Source organism: Trichosurus vulpecula, chromosome 5, assembly GCF_011100635.1.
Source record: "Trichosurus vulpecula isolate mTriVul1 chromosome 5, mTriVul1.pri, whole genome shotgun sequence".
Classification (NCBI taxonomy): domain Eukaryota; kingdom Metazoa; phylum Chordata; class Mammalia; order Diprotodontia; family Phalangeridae; genus Trichosurus; species Trichosurus vulpecula.
The window spans coordinates 308,223,536-308,247,515 of record NC_050577.1 but is presented as its reverse complement, the minus strand read 5'-3'; the positions used below and the strand labels follow the sequence as shown (position 1 = coordinate 308,247,515).

General features: G+C 54.3%; 1 protein-coding gene across 1 annotated transcript in view; it reads left to right on the top strand.

Moving 5' to 3' along the window:
• The first annotated feature begins 522 nt into the window (after positions 1–522).
• TBC1D22A (TBC1 domain family member 22A) overlaps positions 523–23,980 on the top strand; it is a 323,593-nt gene continuing 300,135 nt past the window's right edge. The window contains exons 1-4 of the mRNA XM_036761386.1: positions 523–737; positions 13,351–13,407; positions 14,386–14,732; positions 23,451–23,633. Coding sequence (XP_036617281.1) covers positions 676–737; positions 13,351–13,407; positions 14,386–14,732; positions 23,451–23,633 — 649 coding nt within the window. The 5' untranslated portion in view covers positions 523–675. The remainder of the gene's footprint in view (positions 738–13,350; positions 13,408–14,385; positions 14,733–23,450; positions 23,634–23,980) is intronic.

Below are 23,980 nucleotides of genomic sequence, written 5' to 3'. Positions count from 1 at the left end.
TAGTCTCACCGTGCGCCGGGAGCTCAATGCCAGGGCACAAAGGGGCGGAAGCTGCCTCCGACACCGCAGCCTCCCCTCCTGCCTCGGCGGGTGGACCCCCAGCGCCTCCCCTTCCTCGGCAGGTTCAGTGTATCGGTCTCCGAGCCCCGCCGCATGGACGGGGGCCTTTTAACCCGTTCCCTATTTGTCCGCAGTCAAACCTGGCCCGGAGCTAGTCCCGGACCTTTCCTCGATCCCTCCCTCCCCGGCCGAGCCCCCGAGGCCCGCCCCGACTCCCCAGCCCAGCCCCTGGCCGAAGCCTCAAGCCAAACGGCATCGCTGTCTCCACCCTCGTCACCTTCCGCGCATCGCCACCTCCCGCCGCCGCCGGCGCCGCCGATCCCCACTAAGCGCCTGCGCGCAGACGGCCCTTTTTATAGGACGCATGACGTCGCGTCCTACGCGTGACCCCGCCCACCCACGCACGGGGGGGAGGGAGGGGAGCGGAGGCGGGACTTCCGGCCTCGAGAGCCAAACTTCCTGCTGGAGGCGGAAGCGCCGCTGGGCGCCGGGCTCGGAAGGGATTCGAGGCTTCGGGGGCGGTGGCGGCGGCCGGGCCAGGAAGGGCAGCTCCGGCTTCGGGCCCGGCCGCATCCGGGACGCGTCGTCGGGCCGCCTGAGGGATGCGGAGGGACCATGGCCAGCGACGGGGCGCGGAGGCAGTTCTGGAAGCGGAGCAGCCACAGGCTCCCGGGAAGGTGGGCGGGGCGCCAGGGGCGAGGGTCAGGGGTCAGGGGTCAGCGCGGGGCAGCCCTGAATACCCCTGTCGGCCGGGGCTGCTTGAGCCCATTTTACAGAGGAGAAAACCGAGGCTCGGAACAGGCGTCGGCCGAGCCCTGCCCCCTCCTCGCTCAGCCTCAGTTTCCTCCTCCCCACAAAGGGCAAGAAAGCCCCCGACTTGGCAGGAAGGTCCTGGGGCAGAGGAGCCGAAGCCGGCGACCCTGATACGACCTCACCCTGAGAGCCTCAGTTTCCCCCTCTGTAACTTAGGGAGGTCTACACTCCCTGTCCCTGGGGGCCTTTCCTTAGGGTCCTGATCTCTCAGGGCCTCAGTTTCCCTCTCTGTAACTTGGGGGGTTTACAGTCCCTTCTCCAGGGCCCTGACCTCCCTGGGCCTCAGTTTTCCCCTCTGTAACTTGGGGGGGGTGTATACTCCCTGTCCCCAGGGGCCCTTCTCTAGGCTTCTCACCTCCCCAGGCCTCAGTTTCCCTCTCTGTAACTTGGAGGGTCTGTACTTCCTGGCAGTGGGGGCCCTTCCCAAGGGCCTTGACCTCCCTGTGCTTCGGTTTCCCTCTCTGTAACTTGGGGGGGGATCTATACTCCCTGAAAATGGGGGCCCTTCCCCAGAGTCCTGACCTCCCCAGGTCTCCGTTTCCCTCTCTGTAACTTGGGGGAGGTCTACACTCCCTCCCCCTGTGGGCCCTTTCCTAGCTTCCTGACCTCCCTGGGCCTCAATTTCCCCCTCTGTAACTTGGGGGGGGGTCTATACTCCCTGTCCCCAGGGGCCCTTCTCTAGGCTTCTCACCTCCCTGGGCCTCAGTTTCCCTCTCTGTAACTTGGGGGGGGTCTAAACTCCCTGCCCCTGGGGCCCCTTCTCAAAGTCCTGATCTCCCTGGGCCTCAGTGTCCCTGTCCCCAGCTCTTTCCACTGAGCCATCCTACTCCTCTCCTCAGAGCTCCCTTTGAAGCTCTGTGCCTAATACACTGTGCAGTGAAGGAGGTCGGGCCTCATTACCCCTATTCTTCAAATGAGCAAACTGAGGCACAGTCGTTCCGTGGCTTGTGTCCCTGACCTTTGTGGGGCTGCTTGTGCTCGGCCCCAAGACCATGTCTCTTTCTAAGATCTCCTGAGCCAAATTTCTTCTCATTTTGGGGGGCGGGGAGGACTGGTGAAGACTGGAGAAAGTCAGATGTGGGGGGAAGGAAGAAACGGGCAGCCCCTGGGGGTGGTCCCAGGGGGCGTCCACACCTTCCCTTCTGACTCTTTTAAAGCCCTCCCAGCCCTGACCCCTGGGCCCTTCACATGGGGGTCTGAGTGGTTCTGCCCCTGGGGCAGTTTTCTGGAAGAAAATCCGTGTTTGCTGGGGTCACGGGTGGTGTGTGAGCTGCCCCCTCTGCTGCCTTCCTGTTTGTGCTGCTGGGAGGGCCCTGCCTCAGCCTTTGTTGCTGACTGGCCAAAGTGTGCCCCTGGGCAGCTAGGACTGACTGGTCGTGGAGAGTCCTGTTCTCCTTTTTAGCGTTGCCCAAGGGTGCTTGAGAAGGCTAGAGGGTGCCTCCCGAGGGCCTCGGGGTCTCCCTTAGGTTGCTTTCTCTCCCCTCTCCCGTTGTCTCCCCACTGATCTCAGCCACTTCCTTCCCTAGTCCCTCATGGGGAGATCTTGGGGTCAGGCCTGGCTTGTGCCTCTCCCAAGTGGGGATCTGGCTGTTTGCTCAAGCCCAGTCTGGACCCCTCCTTCTCCCAAGTTCCCTGCGCTTTCAGGGGGCTTCGTTCTCTTGGCTGCCTGCAGCTGCATGCATCCTGCCTCCTGTCCCCCACACTAACCTTGTCCATCAGATGCTTGCCCCCCGGGCCGCAGGGCCCCCCCCCCCCCCCATGCTCGTCAGGGCAGAGATGCCTGGGTGGTGGTGGAGACTGCCAGGTGGTCTGGGCACCGGAAATGCAGAGACCAAAGAACAAGACATTTGCTGATCTCGGGGAACTAAACTGAGGGTCTGGGGGCTCTGACGCAGGGGGCAGTGTGATTGAGGCAAAGGAGATCTTTGACATGGTGCTTGGGACAATGGAGGTCTCTGGGAGAGGGCACTGTCCACTGGGGCTTGAGGAGGGCTGCTGAGCCAAGCTGAGGAGAGCGAGGATGGGGGCACATAGAGGTGGAGGAAGGAGAGTTGGGGGCACTTGGGGGTGGGGGGCATGCCCAGGTGCCAGAGCATGGAGTGTGGTGAGGTCTGAGATGTGGCCTAAGTATGGAAGAGGGGGGTGGCAGGAGGCCATGGGCCCTCGCTGCCTGGCCAGGCGGGCCGTGGTGTGTCTGAGGCTGAGTGAGCGGCTTTAGGGCATGGTGCTGCAGGCTGTCTTGTGCCTGAGGAGCTGGAGTTTGGTGGGTGACAGTAGCTTCTGGCCACTCTCCCTGGTCCTTCCCCACCCAAGCCCATGGTCTGCTCCACTGTCAGGTTGTCCTTCCTGAAGTGAAGGTCTGCCCAGGTCAGAAAGCCAGGCATACAACTCCAGTGGTTCCACATTGCCTTTAGGTTCACTTTTTGATCCTTTGTGGCATTTAGAGCCCTTGCTGTCTTCTTCCACCTTCCTCTCGGTCTGTCCTATGGACAAGCCCTGCCATCTCCCAACTCTGGGCATGTTCTCTGGCTTTGTGGGCCGAGAATGCTCCTCCTCCTCATCTCTGCAGGAGACCCAGGCCCTGCCCCACAACCGTGGCTGGCCCCCAGGGCTCTTATCCCTCTCTGGTGATCTCTCTGCTGCCGTGGGTTCATTGGTCATCTTGAGGCCCATGACTCCCCCGTCTGTAGCCAGCCCTAGTCTCTGCTGAGCTATAGTCCCAGCTGACATCCCCCAAACAGGGCTCATTCTACCCCCTCCCCTTCCTTCTCCCATCTCTCCAGGACCTCACCATCAGCCCTCCCTTCTGGCCCTTCACTGGCCTCCATGGACTCCCCGAACCTGTGACACTGGCCCCCGACACCCTGTCTCCTGCGCCTTCACTCTGTCTTGTTTCCGTGGCTCCCTTCATCACTCAGCTCACGTCCCACCTTCTGCAGGAAAGCGCTCTCTTCCGGCCACCTGTGTGTTGTTTGCGGGTAGCCGTTTGCGCATCGTCTCCCCTGAGGGCAAGGACTGGCACAGAGTAGGTGTTTCATAAATGCCAGTTCCCCAGCTGACCTAGATGACCATCCAGTCCAAATCAGTGGCATCCTCGGGGTAACTTAATGGGAAGTGTCTAGATGACGGTGTGTGAAGGTTTGCCCAGCACATCACACATATTATCTCATCTTCACAAGAGCCCTGGGACGTAGGTACGGTCATTACCCCCATATTACAGATGAGAACACTGAGGCTCAGAGGCTTGAAGTGACTTGCTCAGGGTCACATGGTGTCCGAGGTGGGATTTGAACTCAGATCTTCCTGTCTCCAGGCGCAGGCAGATTGTGGACTGTGCACCTTCTACCCCGGGTCATTCTTGGATCTGCCCCTCTGCTCAAGGATGCCCTGGTGTGCAAGTGCAGGAGGGGAGAGAGCTGAGGCCTTGGAGTGTGAAGGCAGGGCCTGGGGGGGCAGGGTCCTCAGCTGGGGCATTGCCAGCCAGAAGAGAAGAAAGCTTGAGTCGAGGAAGGGCCCTGGAATTGGGTCAGGAAGCCTTGGTCAGCCCCTCCGTGCCCCTTGCCCTGTGCACTGAGTCACGGGGGCTGGCCCTCCTGGTCTAGCCAGACTGGCCTCCTTGTTCTCCCTCCTATACGTACCTTTGAACAGCCTGCCTGCCATGCCCCACCTCCTCAAATGGCCTTCAAAGCTTACCTCCTCCTTCAGGAGCAGATGGACCTCACATTGGGTTACATTTGCTGATTTTGTATGTGCTTGTACAGTTGAACATCAGGCTCTCAACAATGGCTGTGTGCCAAGCACTGCTGGGGTTCCATAGAAAGGCCAGAGAAGGCCCTCATGGAGCCTCCATTTGAATGGGGGAGACAATGTGTCAATGCCTCACTAGATCAATGTTAGATTCAGGGGGGATGGAAGCTGACGTGAGAAAGGAAGGCACTGGCAGGTAAGGAAACCTGAAGGAGCTTCCTGCAGACGGTGGGACATGAGCTGAGTCATGAAGGAAGCCATGGAAATGAGCAGAACCCACAGGAAGCTGGGCAGGATATGGGGTGTCAGGTTGGGAGCTGATGGGGTCACCGAGCGAGGTGGTGGAGGGAAAGGAGCCCCGGGGACACCCATGGTTAGTGGGGGAGGACCTGGCACAGGAGACGAGGAGGAGGAGGCGTTGGCCATTGGGGAGAAGAGACTGTCCTGGAGGAGAAGGGTCATGCTGATGTCAGGTCTGCAGAGAAGTCCAAAAGGATGGAGACTGAGAAAAGGCCGTTGGTCATTGGCTTCAGTAGGAGGATGAGGCTGGAAGCCAAGTGCAGAGGTTTTTAGAAGTGATCCAGAGATGGGCAAGGGGAGGTCCTGAGTAGAAGCAGATTTCTTGAGGAGTTTAACTAGATGGGGAGGAGAAGTGTGGGACCACAGCTTGGGAGATAATGGGAGAAGTGGCATTTTTAAGGATGGAGGAGGCACGGAATCGTCTGTAGACAGCAGGGAAGGAGTCAGCAGGCAGGGTTTGATGAGACAGTGAGGGGGCCAGTTTGCTGGAGAAGGTGGAGGAGAGGAGGATCAAGAGAACGCATTGAGGGTTTTGCCTTGGCCAGGAGAAGCGGGAGCCAGGTGTGAAGGAGGGGCATATGCCTGAGTGATGAGGAGGCCTCTGCCAGAGAATGTGGTGGGAACCTGGGAAGATTGGGGAGAGCGGGAGAAGGAGGAGGAGAGGAGGAGCTTCCCCTGTGTCTGCAAGCCTGGCCCCTGGAGAGTGGGGCCTAGGCAGGTTTTTTGTGTCCCTTTATGTGCTGGGCTCAGGGCCCTTTGGGTGGAGTGCTTACTTATTCTGGGAGTGTCCTCATCAGATTGTTTCTGGCCAGTGGAGATCTAGGATCTGTTACGTGGTGATAATGGAAGGGCTGGTTTGGCTTTTGTGCTTGTAACCTCAGCACCATGGACAGAGCACCCCCTTCCCCCTCCTTCCCTTCACAAAGGCTGGCTGGTTACAGTGAAAGCAGTGATCTCGATTTCTCTTGCCTTGCTCCTTTCTCTCCTTTGACCCCTCCCAGTCTACTGGAGTTAATTGGGTAAGCAGTATTCTCCAAAGCAGTTAGTGGGTAATTATATCCCCACTACGGTGCTCAGGGTTTTGCACATGGCCAGGGCTGGCCTATCTGTGCCAATGCCAAGTGAGTTGAGGGTTGTTTCCCATTTCCCGGAATAAGGCCTTTGATTCCAGGCTTCCTTCATTAACCAGTCAGGCTGCTTCTCTTAGGCTCCACTTCTGACTCATTGTGTGTGCTGACATCTAAGGAGGATGCCATTTGGGGGATGCCATCTTTACTTCTTGCTGTCTGTCTCCAGGCCTCTACTGCCCTGAGAGCCAACCTTAACCTTTGGCCTTGCTTTTTCTTCCCTTTCTTCTCTTTGAATGCATTTCTTTGCTGTTGGAGAGTTCCAGGGAAATTTTGCCCAAATACCTGAGGATCACAAAAGTTTACAGGTTATGTGTTTTCTCGGGCTCAGCAGGGGCAAGTTTAATCCCTGTTAAGACCAGTCACCATCACCATGGGCCCTGCCCTACTCAGTGACTTCACCCTGCATTTATTAAGCTACCGTGTGTCAGAGCCAGACACTGTGCTGGGCACTGGAGACGGAAACCCCTAAAACAAAACCTTTCCTGCCCCAGGGAGTGTCTAAAGGCTGCAGAACCAGCCTCTGGGGCATCCCAGAGCTCCAGACCAGGAGCTCAATTGGATCAGTGAATTCCCTGCAGCTCCTGGAGGGCAAAGGCCTGCTTTGTTCCTTTTATATAGGGAGGTCAGTCTGGACTCAGCCTAGAAGAACAGAGCATCAGAGCCAGAAGGGCTCTTAGAGACCATCTACTTCCCCCTCTCTCCTGGTGGCTCAGGTTTCCTGAGCTCAAGGCAGACCTTTGTGAGTCTCTGGTCTTTCTCCCAGTCGTGAGTTTGTGCTTAGGGGTTCCTTTGGCAGCTGCATTCTGATTGGTTCCCCTGCCTCGAGTCTCTCCCCCCTCCAGACCATCCTTCATTCAGTGGGTCTGACTATATCACTCCATGATCTCCAGTGACTCCCTCAGGATCAGATAGGGAGGCCTCTGTTTGCAGCCCTTTGTGACCGGGCCCCTTCCTGTAGTCTTCTTACTCGACTGCCCCCATGTTCTCTCTGGTCCAGTGACACCAGCCGCTCTGCTGTTCTTTGCCTGTAATCTTATACCCCAACTTGGTATCTTTTTGCTGGCCATCCATCTCCCATGCCTGGATTTCTCTCCCTCCTAGTCTCCGCTTCTCAGCTTCCCAGCTCATCCTGCCCTGTACAGGGAGGGTCACTTTCCCTGGCCTGGCTGCTTGTGCCTTCCCTCCAGATGATCTCCCATTTCCCCTGTCATTCATTATCTTGTGTGTATCTCCCTCCTCCCCCATTAGACTGCGAGCTTCTTCAGGGAAGGGACTTTGCTTTTTGCCTTTCTTCGTATCCCCAGGGGTTAGCTTGGCCCATAGTAACCTCGGGAATCATCTGGCCTAAGACTCTCTTACCTAGGAGGAGTTTCCTAGCACAGCGCCTGGTCCATGGTCCATGTTATTTCGCTGAGGGAGCTGAGGCCTAGACAAGTGAGGTCATCTGGGTGGGATTGAGAGAGCTGGGACTTGAACCTGGGTCCTCTGTCCCATCAGGTGGTCCCATCGCTGGGGACACTGGCTTACTTGTCGCCACTTGCATCTGCTTCCCAGTGCTTTGTGGGTTCTAGTTTAGACTGGGGTGATTGACATTCAGCTGCCTTCTATCTTCCTTCTAGCCAGACAGAGCAAAAAAAGTAACATCCAGCTGTTCCCCTTCTCCTGGTGTAAAGCCATTTCATTCAGATGGACCGGCTGCTGACCCTTCCTGAAGTCCTTGGCAGAGGCAGACAGCCAGGTGACCCTGGCACCTTTGGCCTTGGCTGGGAGGCAGACAGCGGGTGGCCCTGGCACCTTTGGGCTTGGCTGGGAGGCAGACAGCGGGTGGCCCTGGCACCTCTGGCCTTGGCGGGCAGGGAAGGTGCAGAAAGGAGGTGGCCCAGGAACGGGGGCAGTTTTTCTGTATGTTCCTTCAGACCTGTTTTTTTTTTTTTTAAACAGTATTAGTCTTGCTGACTGAGGACCCACAAGTTGTCTGAGCCTGCCCGTTCTTGGGAACATACCTTACTGAGTCTCCACCTGTTCTGGTAGGAGATGAGGTCCCTCCAAACTTCTGGATTCTCCCGATTTTCTTTGTTAGTTTAGCAGCTAGTCTAGCAGTCTAGCTAGCTGGTCAGTCAGTTAGTCACCAAGCATTTTGAAGCAATCGCAGGGTCTGTCCTTAGGGGCTCTGGCTACAAAGGAAGGTGAAAAGTCCCTGCCCTGGAAGAATTTAATTTCTAATGGGGGAGGAGACATGTAACTAAGCAGATGTAACTGTGACCTCTGCAGTGCAATCACTGGGAATGAGAGGGGGAGCAAAGGGCTGGGCTTCCATGGCCAGCAGAAGGTGGGGGGGAGGGCAGGGAAGCCGTGAGGTGGAGGGGAGGGCCATGGGACTCCAGGTATGGGGTTCTGCCAGTGCAAAGGCAAAGATGGGGAGGTGGGAAGGTACCCAAAGTTGGCATTAGTCTAAGATGAGCTTGTGAAGGGTCCAGTGGAAGATAGCTCCTTGCTCCCAGCTCATTGCCATTCCGTAATAGTCTTCAGTGCCATCTGAGGCAGGTAGACACGGTCGGGACTTGCCAGATAAGCAGAGGTCTGGATAGGGCAGGAAGGAATCATGTCCCCTTTAAGATGCTGAGGACCTCCAGCCTTTAGAACAGAGTCCTGCGCACAGTAGGCACAAGCCACCATTGCACACTCTAGACCTTACTCTCCCCCTTGGCCAAGATAAGCAAGCCTTTGGCTGTGTTTGGGTGAGGGTGGCTGATGCCATTTCCACCTTGACCTGCTGTCCAGCTTGGTTTCCACTTCCCACGAGCCTCTAGGAGCTGAGATGGTGCACACGTCTTTGCTAATTGGGGATTCGGGCCATTTCTCTTATTTAAGTGCTGTCACAGTTTCACTGAAGCCTTTAATGCCTCTATAAAATTTTTTTCCAGTGGCAGACCCTGTTTTTGTTTTATTTTTTAGGAGTGAATCTCTGCCTTCTGTTAATTTCCTGGCCTAAAGCCAATCATTGGAGGTGGCAGAGCAATTTCTGGATCAACTAAACAGCCTGTCAGAGAGCTTTCTGACTTTAGGCAGAGAAGGGGGAGCAGTGGGAGCTGAAGAAGGCTGGAGAGTGAGTTAGCTTAAGAAAGATGAGAGATACTAGAAATTAGCAAATTTCTGCTCTTGGAAATTATTAGAATTTGCAAGGCTGCAGTGCCATTTCATTCATCTCTAATCATTTATCTGTTTTGTAATGCACAGAAATAGAGGAAAATGGGGACAGCTGCCTCTTGGTTCCTGCAGGTTGGGGTTCTGGGGAAGTGTGGCAGCACCTGGATGTTACATGTTCTGGCCGCCGTTTTCCAGGAGCCATGTTGACCAAGAGGAGTAAGGACCATAGAGGAGTGAGCAAGAAAGAATGGTGCAGGGACTGGAAAGCTGTCTTGGGAGGTGCACTAGAGGAAGTGCGGTCGGTCAGCCAGGAGAAGGCCAGACGGTGGTCTTCTGATGGCCATAGGCCTGTGCCAGGGAGGAGGGGCTAGCCTTATGCTGCTCAGCCCCCAGGGCAGAAGGAGGAGGCCTGTGGGGAGTAACTGGGAGAGATCTTCCTGGAGTCTTTGAAGCTGAGCAGGAGCAGAAGGGGCTGCCCCAAGAGCTGCTGAGCTCCTGGCCCCTGGATGGCTTTGGGCTCTGCCGGGGCCGTTGGAGAAGGGCACCGCCTTTGACAAGGCCAAGTCTGTCCCAGCTCCCTTCTCACATAAAGATCCAGCACCGGACTCTTACTTCGCCTTAAAGAAGAACCAGCACCTCTTGGCGATTTCCAGATTTGAGCAGGATGGCCCTTACCCAAGGAAGTTGTTGAAATAAAACATTCAGTTCTGCCAGAATAGTGAAAGGATGGAGGCAGAGCCCTGCAGGGTTTATTGTCTTGGTAGGAAAAAAAAAGGATAGAGTCCAGAGTTCAAGATTGATATTGACCAAAGGTCAAGGTGTGGTTTGGACGGGCCTGAGCTCCTGTCCCAGCCCCACCGCTGAATGCCTCTGTGATCTCCCAGGCAATTCCACAGGCCTGTGACAATAAGTGTCAGGTTCATCATGGTTTATTTTGTACTGCTTCTATGCTGGCTGCTTCTCTCCGCATCTGTGGGGGTGGATCTGATTGCCAAATTCTGGGCTGAGAGGGAGCTGTGGAATTGATTGCCATCAGAAAAATGGGTTTTCTTACAGTTTCTCTGAAGCCCTTTAAAGTTAATTTCCTTAGAAAACGTATCTCCCCAGAATGCAGTTTATAAATCTTCAGAACTTGTTGACTCTGTGAGAGAATTAGCCTAATGGCAGATAGAGTTCATCTTCAGTGTCTGTCACAAACCAGCGTTGAACTCCGAGTGTAGCCGGGGTAATGACTCCGGCGCAGAGCAGAGAGGTTGATGAGCTCTAACTGATGCTGACTCTCTGCTCTGCCTGGCTGGCTCGTCTGTCTGAAATGCGGCAAAACATTTAATTGTAAATGTGGTAATAGAATTTTTTATTTATTTTACGCTTCCCAGCAAATTGCTGCTGTCCTCGGTTCTGTTTTCATGCTTACGCTTCCCCCACCCCTGCCCTTCACTGTTGTCTCACTCTTCTCAGAGACATTTTTTCTGGATGCTTTGCTCTGAGGTCTGCGATGGTGAGGTTGTTTTCTGTTGGAGGTTGAGGAATGAGGTTCATTCCAGGTGTACGATCACACCTTGGAGGGAGGGCACCCGGGCTGGGGAGTGGCGGCACCAGTGACTTCTGTGTTACCTTTGGCAAACATTCCTGTGTCCTCTTTCTTGGAACACTCCCCTTCTCCTCCCTCTTTGAGGGGCTGATGTTGGGTTTCTCTTCTCCCTACTGTTCTCTTGACTCTGGCCATTCTTCAGGCCTTAGTCCTTGGTCTTCTGCTCTTGGATTCATCTGATGGAGCCCATGCCCCTGTATCTGTAGCTTCAGGCCTGCCTCCTACTTGAACCGTGGTTTTGCATCTCGAGCTGTCTGCTAGATGCTTCCACTTGAGTCTTCATTCTTTCATTCTGCAAGTGTATATTGAGAGCCGGGGATCCAAAGGTGTATAAAGACACAGATAAAGCCATGCTCGCCCTCAAGGAGCTTCTGTTCTCTTGGGCAGTTTGGAACAATATGTGCCCATAGAATTAAATTAAACGCAATGTCCAGCATACACATAAGGAGGCTGCTGGAGGCTTGTAGGGGTGGGGATGGACATGGGCGTGGGCATGGGTAGAAGATACTTTGTGGAAGCGGATTTGGATTTGGCAAATTAGCGGATGGAGGGGGTGAGGGAGAGGAAGGCATCAAAGATGATGAAGACTTGGTAACTAGAAGGATGCTGGCACCCTCAAGAGAAACATGGGAATTAGCAGCAGGGAGGAAGATGACCTGGGTGTTTTGTATAAGTTGGGCTTGAGATGACTCCAGGGCGATATCCAGTCTGCAATTGGTCATGTAGCAGGAGGACTCAGGAGGGAGAGACCGATGGAGGCATAGATTTTGGAGTTGTCTGCGCATCTTTACGGGCTTACAAATGACAGAGAGAGAGGGAAGGCAAGCTAGAGTGTCACAGGAGGGAATGGTCAGCGGTGCCGTGCTGCAGACAAGTTATGTGGGATCAAGAAGGAGAAAAGGCCACTGGCCTTGACAGCTCAGAGGTTCTTGGTAGTCCTGTCTTGTGGCAGAGAGGTAGTGGACTGTTGGTGCAGAATGAGATATACCTTTTCCAACATGACCAGTGTGTTGGCTGATTTTACTTGTCTATACTTATTTGTTAGAAGGGATAGTTTTGTGGGAGGGGGGTGTTAAGTTAATTTTTTTATTATTATGAATTTAACAAACATGAACATTTCCATATGGCAAGAACAAAAAAGCAAGTTTGCACAGGGAACTTTGGCCATACCTTGCAGATACCTTGTTTTTTTGTTAGCAGTGACATGTGACCCAGAGACTTCTATGCCGCCCTCTTGTCTGTGTTCCCTTCTGAACTTCTGCCTGCTCTCACCTCCATGCTTCTCACATGGTTCATGGATGGTGGTTTCTCTTGTCTTATTTTTGGCATCACAGGCACTGCTTCTACTCCCCACTCCCCTAAAACTCCCTCCTTGCCCAGAGAGAAGTACAGTCCCACAACATAAACCCCCACAATGGCTACATCAGGGAGTGTTGGCTGCAGGGGCAGAGTCATTGGGCACTGGAAATGAGCATCAGTAACTCAGCCAGCTATGCTTTGTGATCATTGGCGACCTGAGACTGGTTTCAATCAAGGGGTGGAGCTAGGAGCCAGATTGTACGGGACTGAGAAGAGAGCATTAGGTGAAAACCCAGGCACAGTGGGTATACACGGCTCTTTCTATGAGTTTAACTGTGAGGGAGACTAGGACTATAGGACAGAAGCATGCAAGCATGGTGAGATCAAGTGGAAGGACTTTTTGTTTTGTTTTTACAGATGGGTTGGGAAATCTAGGCAAGTTTGTAAGTGGTAGAGAAGGCAGGAGCCAGTGGAGAAGGGAAGGAGAGGTAGATGATGGAAGGGCAGGCTCCCTGAGATGGAAAGGGCTGGGATGGAGGGCCCAGGCAGAGAGGGGTTGCCATTGGCAGGGAGAAGGGCTGCCTCTTCCTCTGAGACCCAAGATGGTGGACGAGGTTGATTTGAAGCGTGGAGTGGGAGAGGGGGGAGCTTGGGATGAAGAGCCTCAGTGTTTTCGGGGAAGTATTTGGTGAAATTCTGGGCTGTGGTGGGAGGGGAGGGGATGCTTTAGGGAGTTTGGGAAGAAAAAGTTTGGAATGATTCCCTGGGAAGGCCAGTCAGGGAGGAGTAAAAGCACTGGTGTATTATGTACACGATGCACACAAGAAGAGTGAGGCTTGTCTGGGACCCCAGGATCAAAGGCCTCAGAGGCCGTCACTGCCAACCTCTTATAGTACAGAGGATGGCCACTGAGGCCTGTCCAACTGGGATTCTGGGAAATGAGGGCCATATATAGGAAATGTGCCCTCTTGGGCTTCTGTCATTGTGTGTCCTTATTGGTTAGCAGTGGACCTGACCATCTGGATGCTGTTGATACCCATTTCATTCTGCAGTCATCATACGGACAGAGGGTCTCAGTCATTGTCTCTTATGCTTCTTCATCCTTTTCCCCCTTCTTGGCTGGTCACTCTATGGCCATGCATGGTTGGTGATGGAGGTTTTCCTGCACCTGGTGTAGCAGCTAATGTCTTGTTTCTTCATTTAGTAAGACAAAGGGTTAAGTCAGACAGAGGCTAATTTCTTTTTCTTTTTCTTTTCAAATAGTATCCAGCATGTGTATGGAGCCCAGCATCCTCCTTTTGACCCATTAGTACATGGCACGTAAGTTAAAATGGCACCTCTGAACGCTTGTCCTTGAGTCTTTGTTTGGAGAGGGTGATGGGGCCCCCCGGCCTGCTTGGCAAGTTCTGGCAAAGGCCCCGTGGGAGCAGCCTGCCTGTGGTGGGGTCTCTCTGGTGCTTCACCCTGGAGTGAGCCCCAGGGCTGGGTTTAGGGAAGGTGGGAAGGGGACTGGAGATGGGAGGGGCAAAGGGTGGAGTCTGGCCCCTCAGTCCCCAGTGCCTGGAGTGCTCTTTCCTTTAGCCACAGTGGACTCTCAGTGGTTCAGGGCTTATTTCTTCAGCCTGGAGCCAGTTGCTTGCCTCACCGTGGTTCTTTTTCCTTTTGCTGTGTCCCTGTGTGATCACACCTCCCTTAGAAATCTGGAAGAAGCTGGGTGAAAGCAAACCCTAACCCCATTCTAAGCCTTTCCCATGGTGAGGGTCCAGTGCTGTGGGCCCCTAGGCTGTAGAAGGGCTCCTGTGCCCACTCCCCAATAAAGCTGTGAGTCTGAGTTCATGAGCTCTGGTACAGGGTGTCTCATGGCAGGGCATTTCCCTCTCTTTGTTAGCTTGGCCAAAAGGTCAGGCCGGGAGAATGGGATGGAACATGTTTGGGAATCATTGGTGTATTGAGTCGACTGTCCCTGCGTGCCCCCTAGAGACCTCCTCAGGGCTTGCTCAGCCGCTCTCCCCTGGGTGTGCTTTCCTCCCTTCCCAGGGCTGAGTCACTTGCACATCCAGGGAAGATATTCCTTCCTTTATTATTCCTGTATTGGGACGGACTGAGGTCTGAAAGTGTGTGTGTGTGTGTGTCTGTGTGTCTGTGTGTCTGTGTGTGTGTGTCTGTGTGTCTGTGTGTGTGTCTGTGTGTGTCTGTGTGTCTGTGTGTCTGCCTCCTGGTTGATCTGCTTCAGTCTCTCTTGTTGGTTGTTCCTCCTGGGGGACTTTGAGGAGGAAAAACACTCAGTGTCGTTTGCAGGCTGATTAAGACGGTCCCCAAGACACCAACCACCCCAGTGAAGCCCAAGAAAGTCAGCACTTTCCAGGAATTTGAGAGCAATACCAGCGATGCCTGGGATGTGGGGGAGGATGACGATGAGCTCCTGGCCATGGCGGCTGAGAGCCTGAACACTGAGGTGGTCATGGAGACGGCCAACCAGGTCATCCAGAACCATAGCCGGCGCCAAGAGCAGCACCGGGCACCTGAAGATCACATCTGCGGCGACAGCGAGCGGGCCGAGCGTTTCTCTGACCTGCCCTCGGTGACGGGCAGTGACAGCAGGCTGGTGAAGTCTGTCAGCGAGAGTCACACATCCCATTCTACAGGTAACAGGGTGGGCGTCTCCCTCCTGGGCCTCTCGGTAGGGCAGTGGGGCAGAGATGGGCCTTGGCCCTCTCCTCTGGGCCCCCATCAGAGCTTCCTGTTTGCTTCTCCCTTGGGCAGCTCAGCAGGGCACAGGGCTTGTACAAGGCTGCTGTCTAAGCTTTGTGGGGATGGGAAGGAGGGAACTGCAGTGTCCCTCCCTGTGCCCCTCCACCCCCTTTTCCATCTTCCCCTCTTCTGTCCTCCCTCCCTCCCCCCCCATGCTTTGTTTCCTCTGTGCCTCCTCTCCTCCCTTCTCCCCCTCCCCGTCCTTGTTCCTTCTGCCCCTCTGTCCCCCCATCCCCTCTCCTCCCTTCTCTCTCCCCCTCCCCATCCTTGTTCCTTCTGCCCCTCTGTCCCCCCATCCCCTCTCCTCCCTTCCCTCTCCCCCTCCCCATCCTTGTTCCTTCTGCCCCTCTGTCCCCCCATCCCCTCTCCTCCCTTCTCTCTCCCCCTCCCCATCCTTGTTCCTTCTGCCCCTCTGTCCCCCCATCCCCTCTCCTCCCTTCTCTCTCCCCCTCCCCATCCTTGTTCCTTCTGCCCCTCTGTGCCCCTACCCCCTTGTCTCTCCCTTCCTCCCATCCATCTTTTTTTCTTCCTCCCTTTTTTCTCTTCCTCCTAAGGACCAGAAGTCGGGGTTGAGGAGGTGCCGTTGTTAGTGACAGTGACAGCCGAGGGTTCCAGCTGGCTGTGCGGGGTTATTAGATGCCCATGTCCATGTAGGGAGAGATCTACCCTCTGAGCCCAGAGGGGCCTGAGGCAGGCTCCTCTCTCTCTCCCGCAGCGAGGGCGCCTAGGCTCTGCTGGAAGCTTCCCTCGCTGCCTCCCCAGGCAGCCCTTTTCCCTTTGGGACGACCAAAGTCCTTGTTAGGAAGGGTTTCCCAGCCTCAGGTTGAAATCTGTGACCTGCCTTCCTGGCCTGCAGCTCGTCTGCTGGGGCCAGGTAGGACGCGGCCGTGCTCTTGGCCCTCTGGAGGCAGTTGCTCCCTGGCTACTTGACAAAGGTCATGTCTGACTGTCCCTCGCAGAGTCCAAGAGCTCCTGGGGATGCTGGCCATTTTTATCTGCCTCACCAGTCTCTCCCCTGATTCACCCTAATGAGGGCTTCACCATCCCTAAGAGATCAGATGGTGCTTGGGTCCTCTCAGGCTGACAGTAGATGGTGCTGCCCCTGCTGCTGGGCATGGTCTGGGTTGCCCACGTCCACGTCTTGGCTTTTCTCCTATCTGGCGCCTGGCCTCAGAGTAGTGACCGCTCAGCCACTCCTAGTGGATGTGAATAGGGCACAGGATGGCAGTCATGCCCCAGCATCTGAGGAGGAGAAGGCGGGGAGTTAAGACGTCGCACCATCTTTCTTCCACATCTCACGGGATTGACTTTGGGCTTGGTACCAGTCTGCTTGTGTGAGCATTCTGGGAGTCCATCCAGGGTGGCTTTCCCCCTCCGGCATGGTGGAGTTTTTAAGTATTTGAGTTCCTAGAAGGTGAGGCAGATTGGGCTTTTTCAGGTACATTTGGTGTTCACTCAGTTTTCGGAGTTTGCACCCTATGCCTCGCTGCGTGCCACCCTCTTGGGCATTCTCACAGAAGCAATGTGCCGGCTCTTCTTCCATGCTGTTGTCACTGAGGCTGAAACCCATGTGGGTGGAGGTGGCTGTGGGGCCTGGGGCCTGTGTGCAGCCAGGCACGGTGTCCAGAGGCCTTGTGAGTTTGGGCTTCCAGCATGGACAGGCACTGCTTGAGTGCTTGTAGGAGCAGGGGCGCCAGTGTTCCTAACCCCCTGATGTGACCTCTAAATTTGAGGAGGTGGCCTCGAAGGCCCCTTCAGACCCTGCCCTCCTGCTCTCACAGACAGTGTCTGTGGCTGCCCTGCCAGCCCCAGAGCCCTTGCATGGCATAGTGGGAAGCTGTGAACTGCACTGGCATTTTGGTAGGTTGGGTTGGGAGTCTTCTTTATTTTGTCCTGCAGAAAACAAAGCATGGAAACCAAGTAAAAACACTGTGACCCTGGGGAAGGAGCTGCTCGCCTGTTGATGAGGATGAGGAGGGAGCCTCGTGGGTGTGGCTCAGGGGCCTCCCAGCAGGCAGCCGGCAGTGCCTGTGGTCGGTCAGAAGCTGCTTCCATGACAATGATAGCATTAGTTTAGCGCTCACTGACTGCCAAGCTTAGTACCAAGAGGAAGAGGGAGGCCCAGCATTTACATCAGTCACGTTCTAGTCCTGATGGGAATGAGCTCCCAGCTTCTCTTCTTGGGTGTCCTCATAGGCTGCTCGGCTGCCACCCAAGGTTAGGCCGTGACCCCCGGTCTTCCTGGCTTTTGCCCTGGCCTCCTAGTTGGTTTCCCAGCCTCCATCCTCCTCCCAGCTCCTTAAATTCAGTCTGACCGTGTTAGCCTCCCTCCGCAGTCAGCCTCAGCAGCCCGTTGTTACGTCCAGGATCCAGTACGCAATTGCCTGTTTGGCATTGAAAGTTCTTCACAGCCTGAGCCCAACCAGTCTTAGACATTGCTGTCCTTGGATTCTGCTGTCTGGACACATCAGCCACTCGCTGGGGTCCGCCCATGTGCCTTGGGCCTGGCTGTGCCTGCTGGACTCTAGTTTCCTTTGAGGCTCAGCTCAGGGGCCTTTCCCTTAGCTACTCGTACCCTCCCTGCCTCCTTCTCTAGACTGCCTTGTGTCTATCACCTTTTCTGTATTATGTATGTGCTGATATACATTCACATCATCTCCCTGCCCCACTTAGAACGTGAGCCCCTGAAGGCAGGGGCCGGCTCACTCGGGTCTCTGGATCCCTGGCCTTTAGCTCAGTCCCTGACTCGGAGTCAGTCAGTGCTTCATACGTCTTTGTTCATTTATTGATTGCTTTTGAATGAAGGGGGAGAAAATCAGGAAACTGATGAATGGGTGCTGCCAGGCAGGGCTGGGGAGGCTCTATCTGCCTTCAAAGTTCTCTCTTTTGCAGAAATGGGAGGCCATTTGCTGTGAGCTCCCCTTCTTCCTCACCTGTTACTTGGGCATCTCCTGCCGCCGCCTCCCCCCCCACTCTCGTCTCATGGGAAGAATTGGCTCTTCTCTTCCTACAGAGGCAGGGGACCCAGTCCATCCCGTTCCCAACTGATTGCCTCCTCTCTCAAAGCTGCTCTTTACCTTCAATCTCTTCCTGTCTCCTGACTCCTTCTCTATTGCCCAGAAGCCTGCCCGTACCCCCTCTCCCCCATCCTCACAAGCCTGCCCGTACCCCCTCCGCCATCCTCACAAGCCTGCCCGTACCCCTCTCCCCCATCCTCACAAGCCTGCCCGTACCCCTCTCCCCCATCCTCACAAGCCTGCCCGTACCCCCCTCCCCCATCCTCACAAGCCTGCCCGTACCCCTCTCCCCCATCCTCACAAGCCTGCCCGTACCCCTCTCCCCCATCCTCACAAGTCTGCCCGTACCCCCTCTCCCCCATCCTTACAAGTCTGCCCGTACCCCCTTTCCCCCATCCTTACAAGACTGCCCGTACCCCCTTTCCCCCATCCTTACAAGCCTGCCCGTACCCCCTCCCCCATCCTTACAAGCCTGCCCATACCCCTCTCTCCCATCCTCACAAACCTGCCTGTACCCCTCTCCCCCATCCTCACAAACCTGCCCGTACCCCTCTCCCCCATCCTCACAAGCCTGCCCGTACCCCCTCTCCCCCATCCTCACAAGCCTGCCCGTACCCCCTCTCCCCCATCCTTACAAGTCTGCCCGTACCCCCTCTCCCCCATCCTCACAAGCCTGCCTGTACCCCCCTCCCCCATCCTTACAAGCCTGCCCATACCCCCTCTCCCATCCTGACAAGCCTGCCCGTACCCTGCTCTCCCAAACTCACAAGCCTGCCCAGACCCCCTCCCCCATCCTCACAAACCCTCACTTGCCCTTTCCATCCCTGCTTACTCTTGTCTCCTGTCTCTTCCGCCCTTTTGGCTAAACTCCTTGAGGAGGCCAATTTCGATGGCTGCCTCCATTTCTCTTCTCTTACACGATGTTACCAATGATCTCTTAGGTGCGCAGTCTGATGCCCTTCTCTCAGGCCTCATCCTCCTGGACCTCTCTGTAACTCTTGGAGACTGTTGCTCTCTCTTTCCCCGTTGATAATCTCTCCTCTGGGTTTCTAGGCCCTCGCTCTCTCCTGGTTCTTCCCCTCCCTTTCTGATGGCTCCTTCTCAGTGTCCTTTGCTGGCTCCTTACCTAGAGCACGCCTTCTAACTGTAGGCAGCCTTCAGGGCTCTGTCTTGGGCCCTCTTCCATTCTCCCTTTATGTCACTTTACTTGGTGATCTCATCAGCTCCCGTGGATTTAATTCCTGTGTCTGTGCTGATGACTCTCAGATTGACTTCTCCAGCCCTAACTTTTCCCCTGTTCATCATTGTCCTGTCTCTGAAGGCCCATTGGTCACCTCAAACCGCATGTTTCATAGACATTTGAAACTCAACGTGTCCAAGATGGAACTCTTCTCTTTCCTCCTAAACCCTCCCTTCCGCTTTCTGTTGAGGACAACGCCATCTTCTCCCGCACCTAGGAGTCATCCTGTACTCCTCATTGTCTCTTACCCCATTTCCAAACTGCTGCCGAGGCCTGTTGACTTCACCTGTTCAGCATCTCTCTAATGCACCCTCAGCTCTTCTCTGACGTGGCCCTCATCACCTGGACTATTGTAAGAGCTGCTGGGGGGTCAGCCCGCCTCAAGTCTCTCCCCACCCCAGTCCGTGCTCCATTCAGTTGTCACACTGACCTTCATTAGGTGCAGGTCTGACCGTGTCACCCCCGCCCCCCACTCGATGTACTCCAGTGATTCTCTACAAGACCAAATCTAAAATCCTTTGTTTTACATTTCATGTCCTGCCTCCCTTTCCAGTCCTCTTATGCCTTGCTCTCTGATATATAATCTTTGGTTCAGTGACACTACCCTCCTGATTACCTCATGAGTAAGGCACTCCACTTCTCATATCAAGGGAATGACAGTCTTGCAGTTGGGTTTGTGGTGTCCTGGTGGCCCCCACTGTCTGTAGGGAGGCAAAACCAGAAAGTGGGCAAAGTTGTGATCAAATGACATTGAGGTCATCTGTGCAGCCATATACCATCCTGGTTGGATTATGGGAAGTAGAGGGGGACTCTTTCTCCTGCTTATCTTTCTCCTTGTGGTACAAAATTAATATGTGTTGTCCAAATGCTAAGATATCTTGCCAGAAAAAAAAAAGCTTCACAAACATTCTCTGTCATCCGCCTTCCCATCTCCACTTCCATTCTTTCCTTGGCCCCAGCCCTCAGGCATCACCTTGAGCTAAAGCAGGGATTGTGAGCCCTCTTCTTTGGTAACCCTGGACTCTCCCCTCTGGCCAGGAAGCAGGCCTGCCCAGGGGTGGCAGGGATGGATATGAGGACGGTGCTTCCCCTCCCTCCTCTGCAGGCTTAAGTGGGACACAGTCTGCCCAGAGGCCAGAGGACGCCCCCTCTTCAAAAGCCTCGGGGTTTATGTCGTGGGATTTTTTCAGTCCATATTTTAACTTTAATGAGTTCCGTGTGTGGAAATGAGCAGCCCCTAAAAGTGATCTTCCTTCCTGATTGACAGTGTGCCGTCAGAAGTGTGTGGATGTCAGTGTGTTCATCAGAGTCTGTTGCGTCCCTGTCACTTTTCGGGAGTTCATCTTTTTCACTGGAAACTTCATTTTTGTCTTAAGAAGATGAGGTGAAATGCAGTGAGATGGTTTTAGATTTTTGAATTTGCTGGGCTTTTTTAGGTGGCTGATTTTAGTGGGCAGTGTAATATGGTGGAGAGAGGGCAAGGCTGGGATCAGGGAAGACCCGGGTTCAAGTTCTGACCCTTCCTTTGTAAGCCTTAAATCAGCGTAGGAGTTGAAGCTTGGGAAGCAGCCTGTTTCGAGGTAGCATGGAAAGGGTGTGGGACTGTGACTTAGGACACAGAGGTTCAGGGCTGGCCCTTCCCTTCCTGGCAGAGTCCTTGATTGGCGCTTCGGCTTCCTCTGAGGCAAATGGATCCAGAGAGTTTGATGCCTTCCTGGTCGCATGTTCTGTGCCTCTTTGCTGCCTGGCGTAGGAATGTGATTATGGTGGTGGCAGTGGTGCTCGTCAGCACGGCTGGATGGATGATTCAGGACCACAAGCCTCTGCTGCCCTTTCCCTGTTGCCTTACGTGCTTGTACGGTAAAAGATAGGGCTGATAGCTGGTGGTGTAGAATCTGGAGGCCTGGGTTCTAGGCCCGGCATCAAGTGGGGCAAGTCACTGAAACGCTGCGGCCCTTCACCTGCCTTCAGGCTCTGCCGAACATGCCGACATCTGTATGTTTCTGACGTGGGGAACATTTAGACATTCCCTACCTCCCTCACAGCATTGCTTTGAGAGTCCTAGGAGATGGCTTTCCCCATTAGCCTGCTCTGGGGGATGGTGGAGTAGAGCTTCTGGGTCTGTATCCTGCCTCTGACAGGACACCTTTGTCCTCTGTGAATCCGGGCAATCACTGCTTTTCCCTGGGCCGTACTTTTCTCTGTAGAATGAGGAGATGGGCCAGAGGGCCTCTGAGTGTCCCTTGCAGTTCTAGACTGAACGCCTTTGGCATGATAAACAGGAATCACAAGTGAGGTATTATGGTTCTCACATGCTGTCCTAGTCCTTACTGGAGCTCAGTTTCTTTGGTCGCCTGCTGTCGACTCCCCTTTGAACGGTCTGCTCGGTGGCCTGGGCTCCCTTCTTTTCCACAGTTTATCAGCTTGTGGTAGTTGAATGTGTGGTGAGTTAGAAAATGTGTGAGTGGGAAGAGGCTGTAGAGGTCACCTTGTCCGCCCTTCTGCCTGTGCCATGAATGTCCTCGAAGACGTGCTCAGATGGTGTCATGCGGCTCTTGCTCAGATACCCCCAGGAGTGGGAACCTTGGGTTGCTAGGACATGCCATTGTTTGACATCTAGAATTATTAGGAAGTTAATTCTTCTAATGGGCAGAAATCTGCTTTTCTGGTCATCACATTCATTGCTCCTGTTAGCTGGACCAAACCAGCCTCTAACTTGTAGATGGCCAGAGCCAAACAGAGCAGGCTAGAGGCAGGAGAGTCAGGAATCAAACGAGTTTAATTTCAAAGGGAAGGAAAGGGCTGGCAAGCAAGGAGGCAGATTAGACACATGTTCTGGGCCCCTCCCCCTAGTGGGGGGACCCGAGGCGTGTGTGGAGATCACAGTTCCTATATCACGGGTTGTGCAGAGAGGGGTGACAGCAACAGTGAGACAAGTTTGATTCCTATCGGGTCTTTGTGACCGGAAACATGGGTGCTTGTCCACGCTTGTCCGGTGCTGGTCAAAGTATTACAGTAATTGTGTGATTTTGCCAGAGGGTGAGATCATCCAGAGGGTGAGCGCAAAGGATTGTTTGTTATGCCAAGCTCTGGACCACAGGGTGTCTCTTAATAGTGTCTGACACTGCCCTTTCTCTTCTCTGGAGTGCCTCTCTCTTGTGTGTCTGTGCACAGAGGGTCTTCATGGGCTCTCTCCAGCCTCTTCTTCTTCTCTGTAGGCTCGTCATCCACAGTGCCTTCAACTTTGTATGACCTGACATGAGGTCCTTCTTGCTTTCCTCTGCATATGTTTTTGTTGCTGCCCCGACGTGGGGAGCCTTGGGTAGAACACAGTGGTCCAGCTACGCACTGACCAGGGCAGTGTTGGGAGACTTGTCTCCCAGGCATTTGTTAATGCCGCCTGTGACCGCGTTGGCTTCCTGGGCAGCCACCTCAGTCCGCTGGCACGTGTTCAGCCTTTAGTCTATGATGGGCCTTCGGTCTCTTTCACATGGACTGCTACCTTCTCCCTCTCTTTCTGTAGGTTCTTTTTTGAGCCTTCGTGCAGAACTTCTCATTTGTCTCTAGTAAATGTCATTGCCTCAGCTGCTAGCATGGGAAGGGTCCGCAGAGATGACCCAGAGCCCTTGGCAGTGTAATGGACCCTTCCCAGAATCAAGCTTTTAAATGATTGAAGAAAATGCTAAATTTCAGTTAGAGGTTAGTGAAAATAAAGATGTCATTTTTTTTAATCATTTATGTTCATCAGACCTCTGAAATCTGTCCATGGACCTTGGGTTAACCACCTTGCATTCCAGCCAGCTGTTCCATTTTAGAGACCAGAAGTTAAATGCCTTAACCGGGGCCATGTCAGTAGTGACAGACCTGGACTTTACCTCCAATCCCCTCACTTCCGTGGCAGTGGAAACTTCTGGCCGTGGCTTTAGTCTTTGCACTCTTGTAAAACCCATCTGTGGACATGGTCCTGGCTGGGGACGTTGGGAGAGCATGCCACCTTCACCTTTCTTAAACTTGTTCCTGAAAAGGGCATGCCCTTTGACCCAGCCACGTTCTCCTTATGTCCTGGCTGCCCTCCATTCTCAGAATGCCTTGTTCACCTCATGCTTTTCTAGGTACCTCTTTATTTTACAGCTCTGCCCCCACAGTCCAGGGAGAGGGGCTTCTGTTGGCTGTGGTGTCTCTCGAAATGCTTTCTGTTTCTTATAAAGAAATGCAGAATTGGACAGAACCTGTAAGTGGGAGAGAACTCTTATGTTATAGGGTGGGGGTCCTTGGCGAACTGGCAGCAGGTAGGAGCGGGACAACTGGGGTCACCAACTTGGCTGATTGGCCTTTTTTTTATTTCCCTCTCGCAGAAATCCTCAGCGACACCACCCCTCTGCAGCGCTCCCAGTCTCTCCCTTATGCCTCCACGGTCCCTTTAGGCTATGGATCATCGGATGATAAGAATGCACCTGGCCCACCCGCCTTGACAGAGAGGGAGGTCTATCGGCTAGAGAAATTTAGGCAGCTTCTCGCGGGTCCCAACACAGATCTTGGTAAGTTCTTGTCTGCTTCAGAGCTCCCTGTCGGAATCTGGCAGGGGGTGTGGGAATCTTCCTTCTCTCAGGGATCTCCGTGTCTACAATATAAAGAAGCCCATGCAGTATTGAATGAAGCTTTGGCTGTTAGCACAGCCTGGACTGAGTTCTTACTTGGAGCTCTGGGGTCTCTATTATTGAACTCTGACGCAGGCCCACTGACTTAATAGCGCTCAGTAGCACAGGCTGGCCCCCACTGCCACAGACAGTTTATGTGTTTGTGAGTAGGCCAGTGCTTGAATATGAAATCGTGTTTGTGTTCAGCTTTTCTTTCTGGAAATGGCCTTAATCCCCTCTTTTTTTGC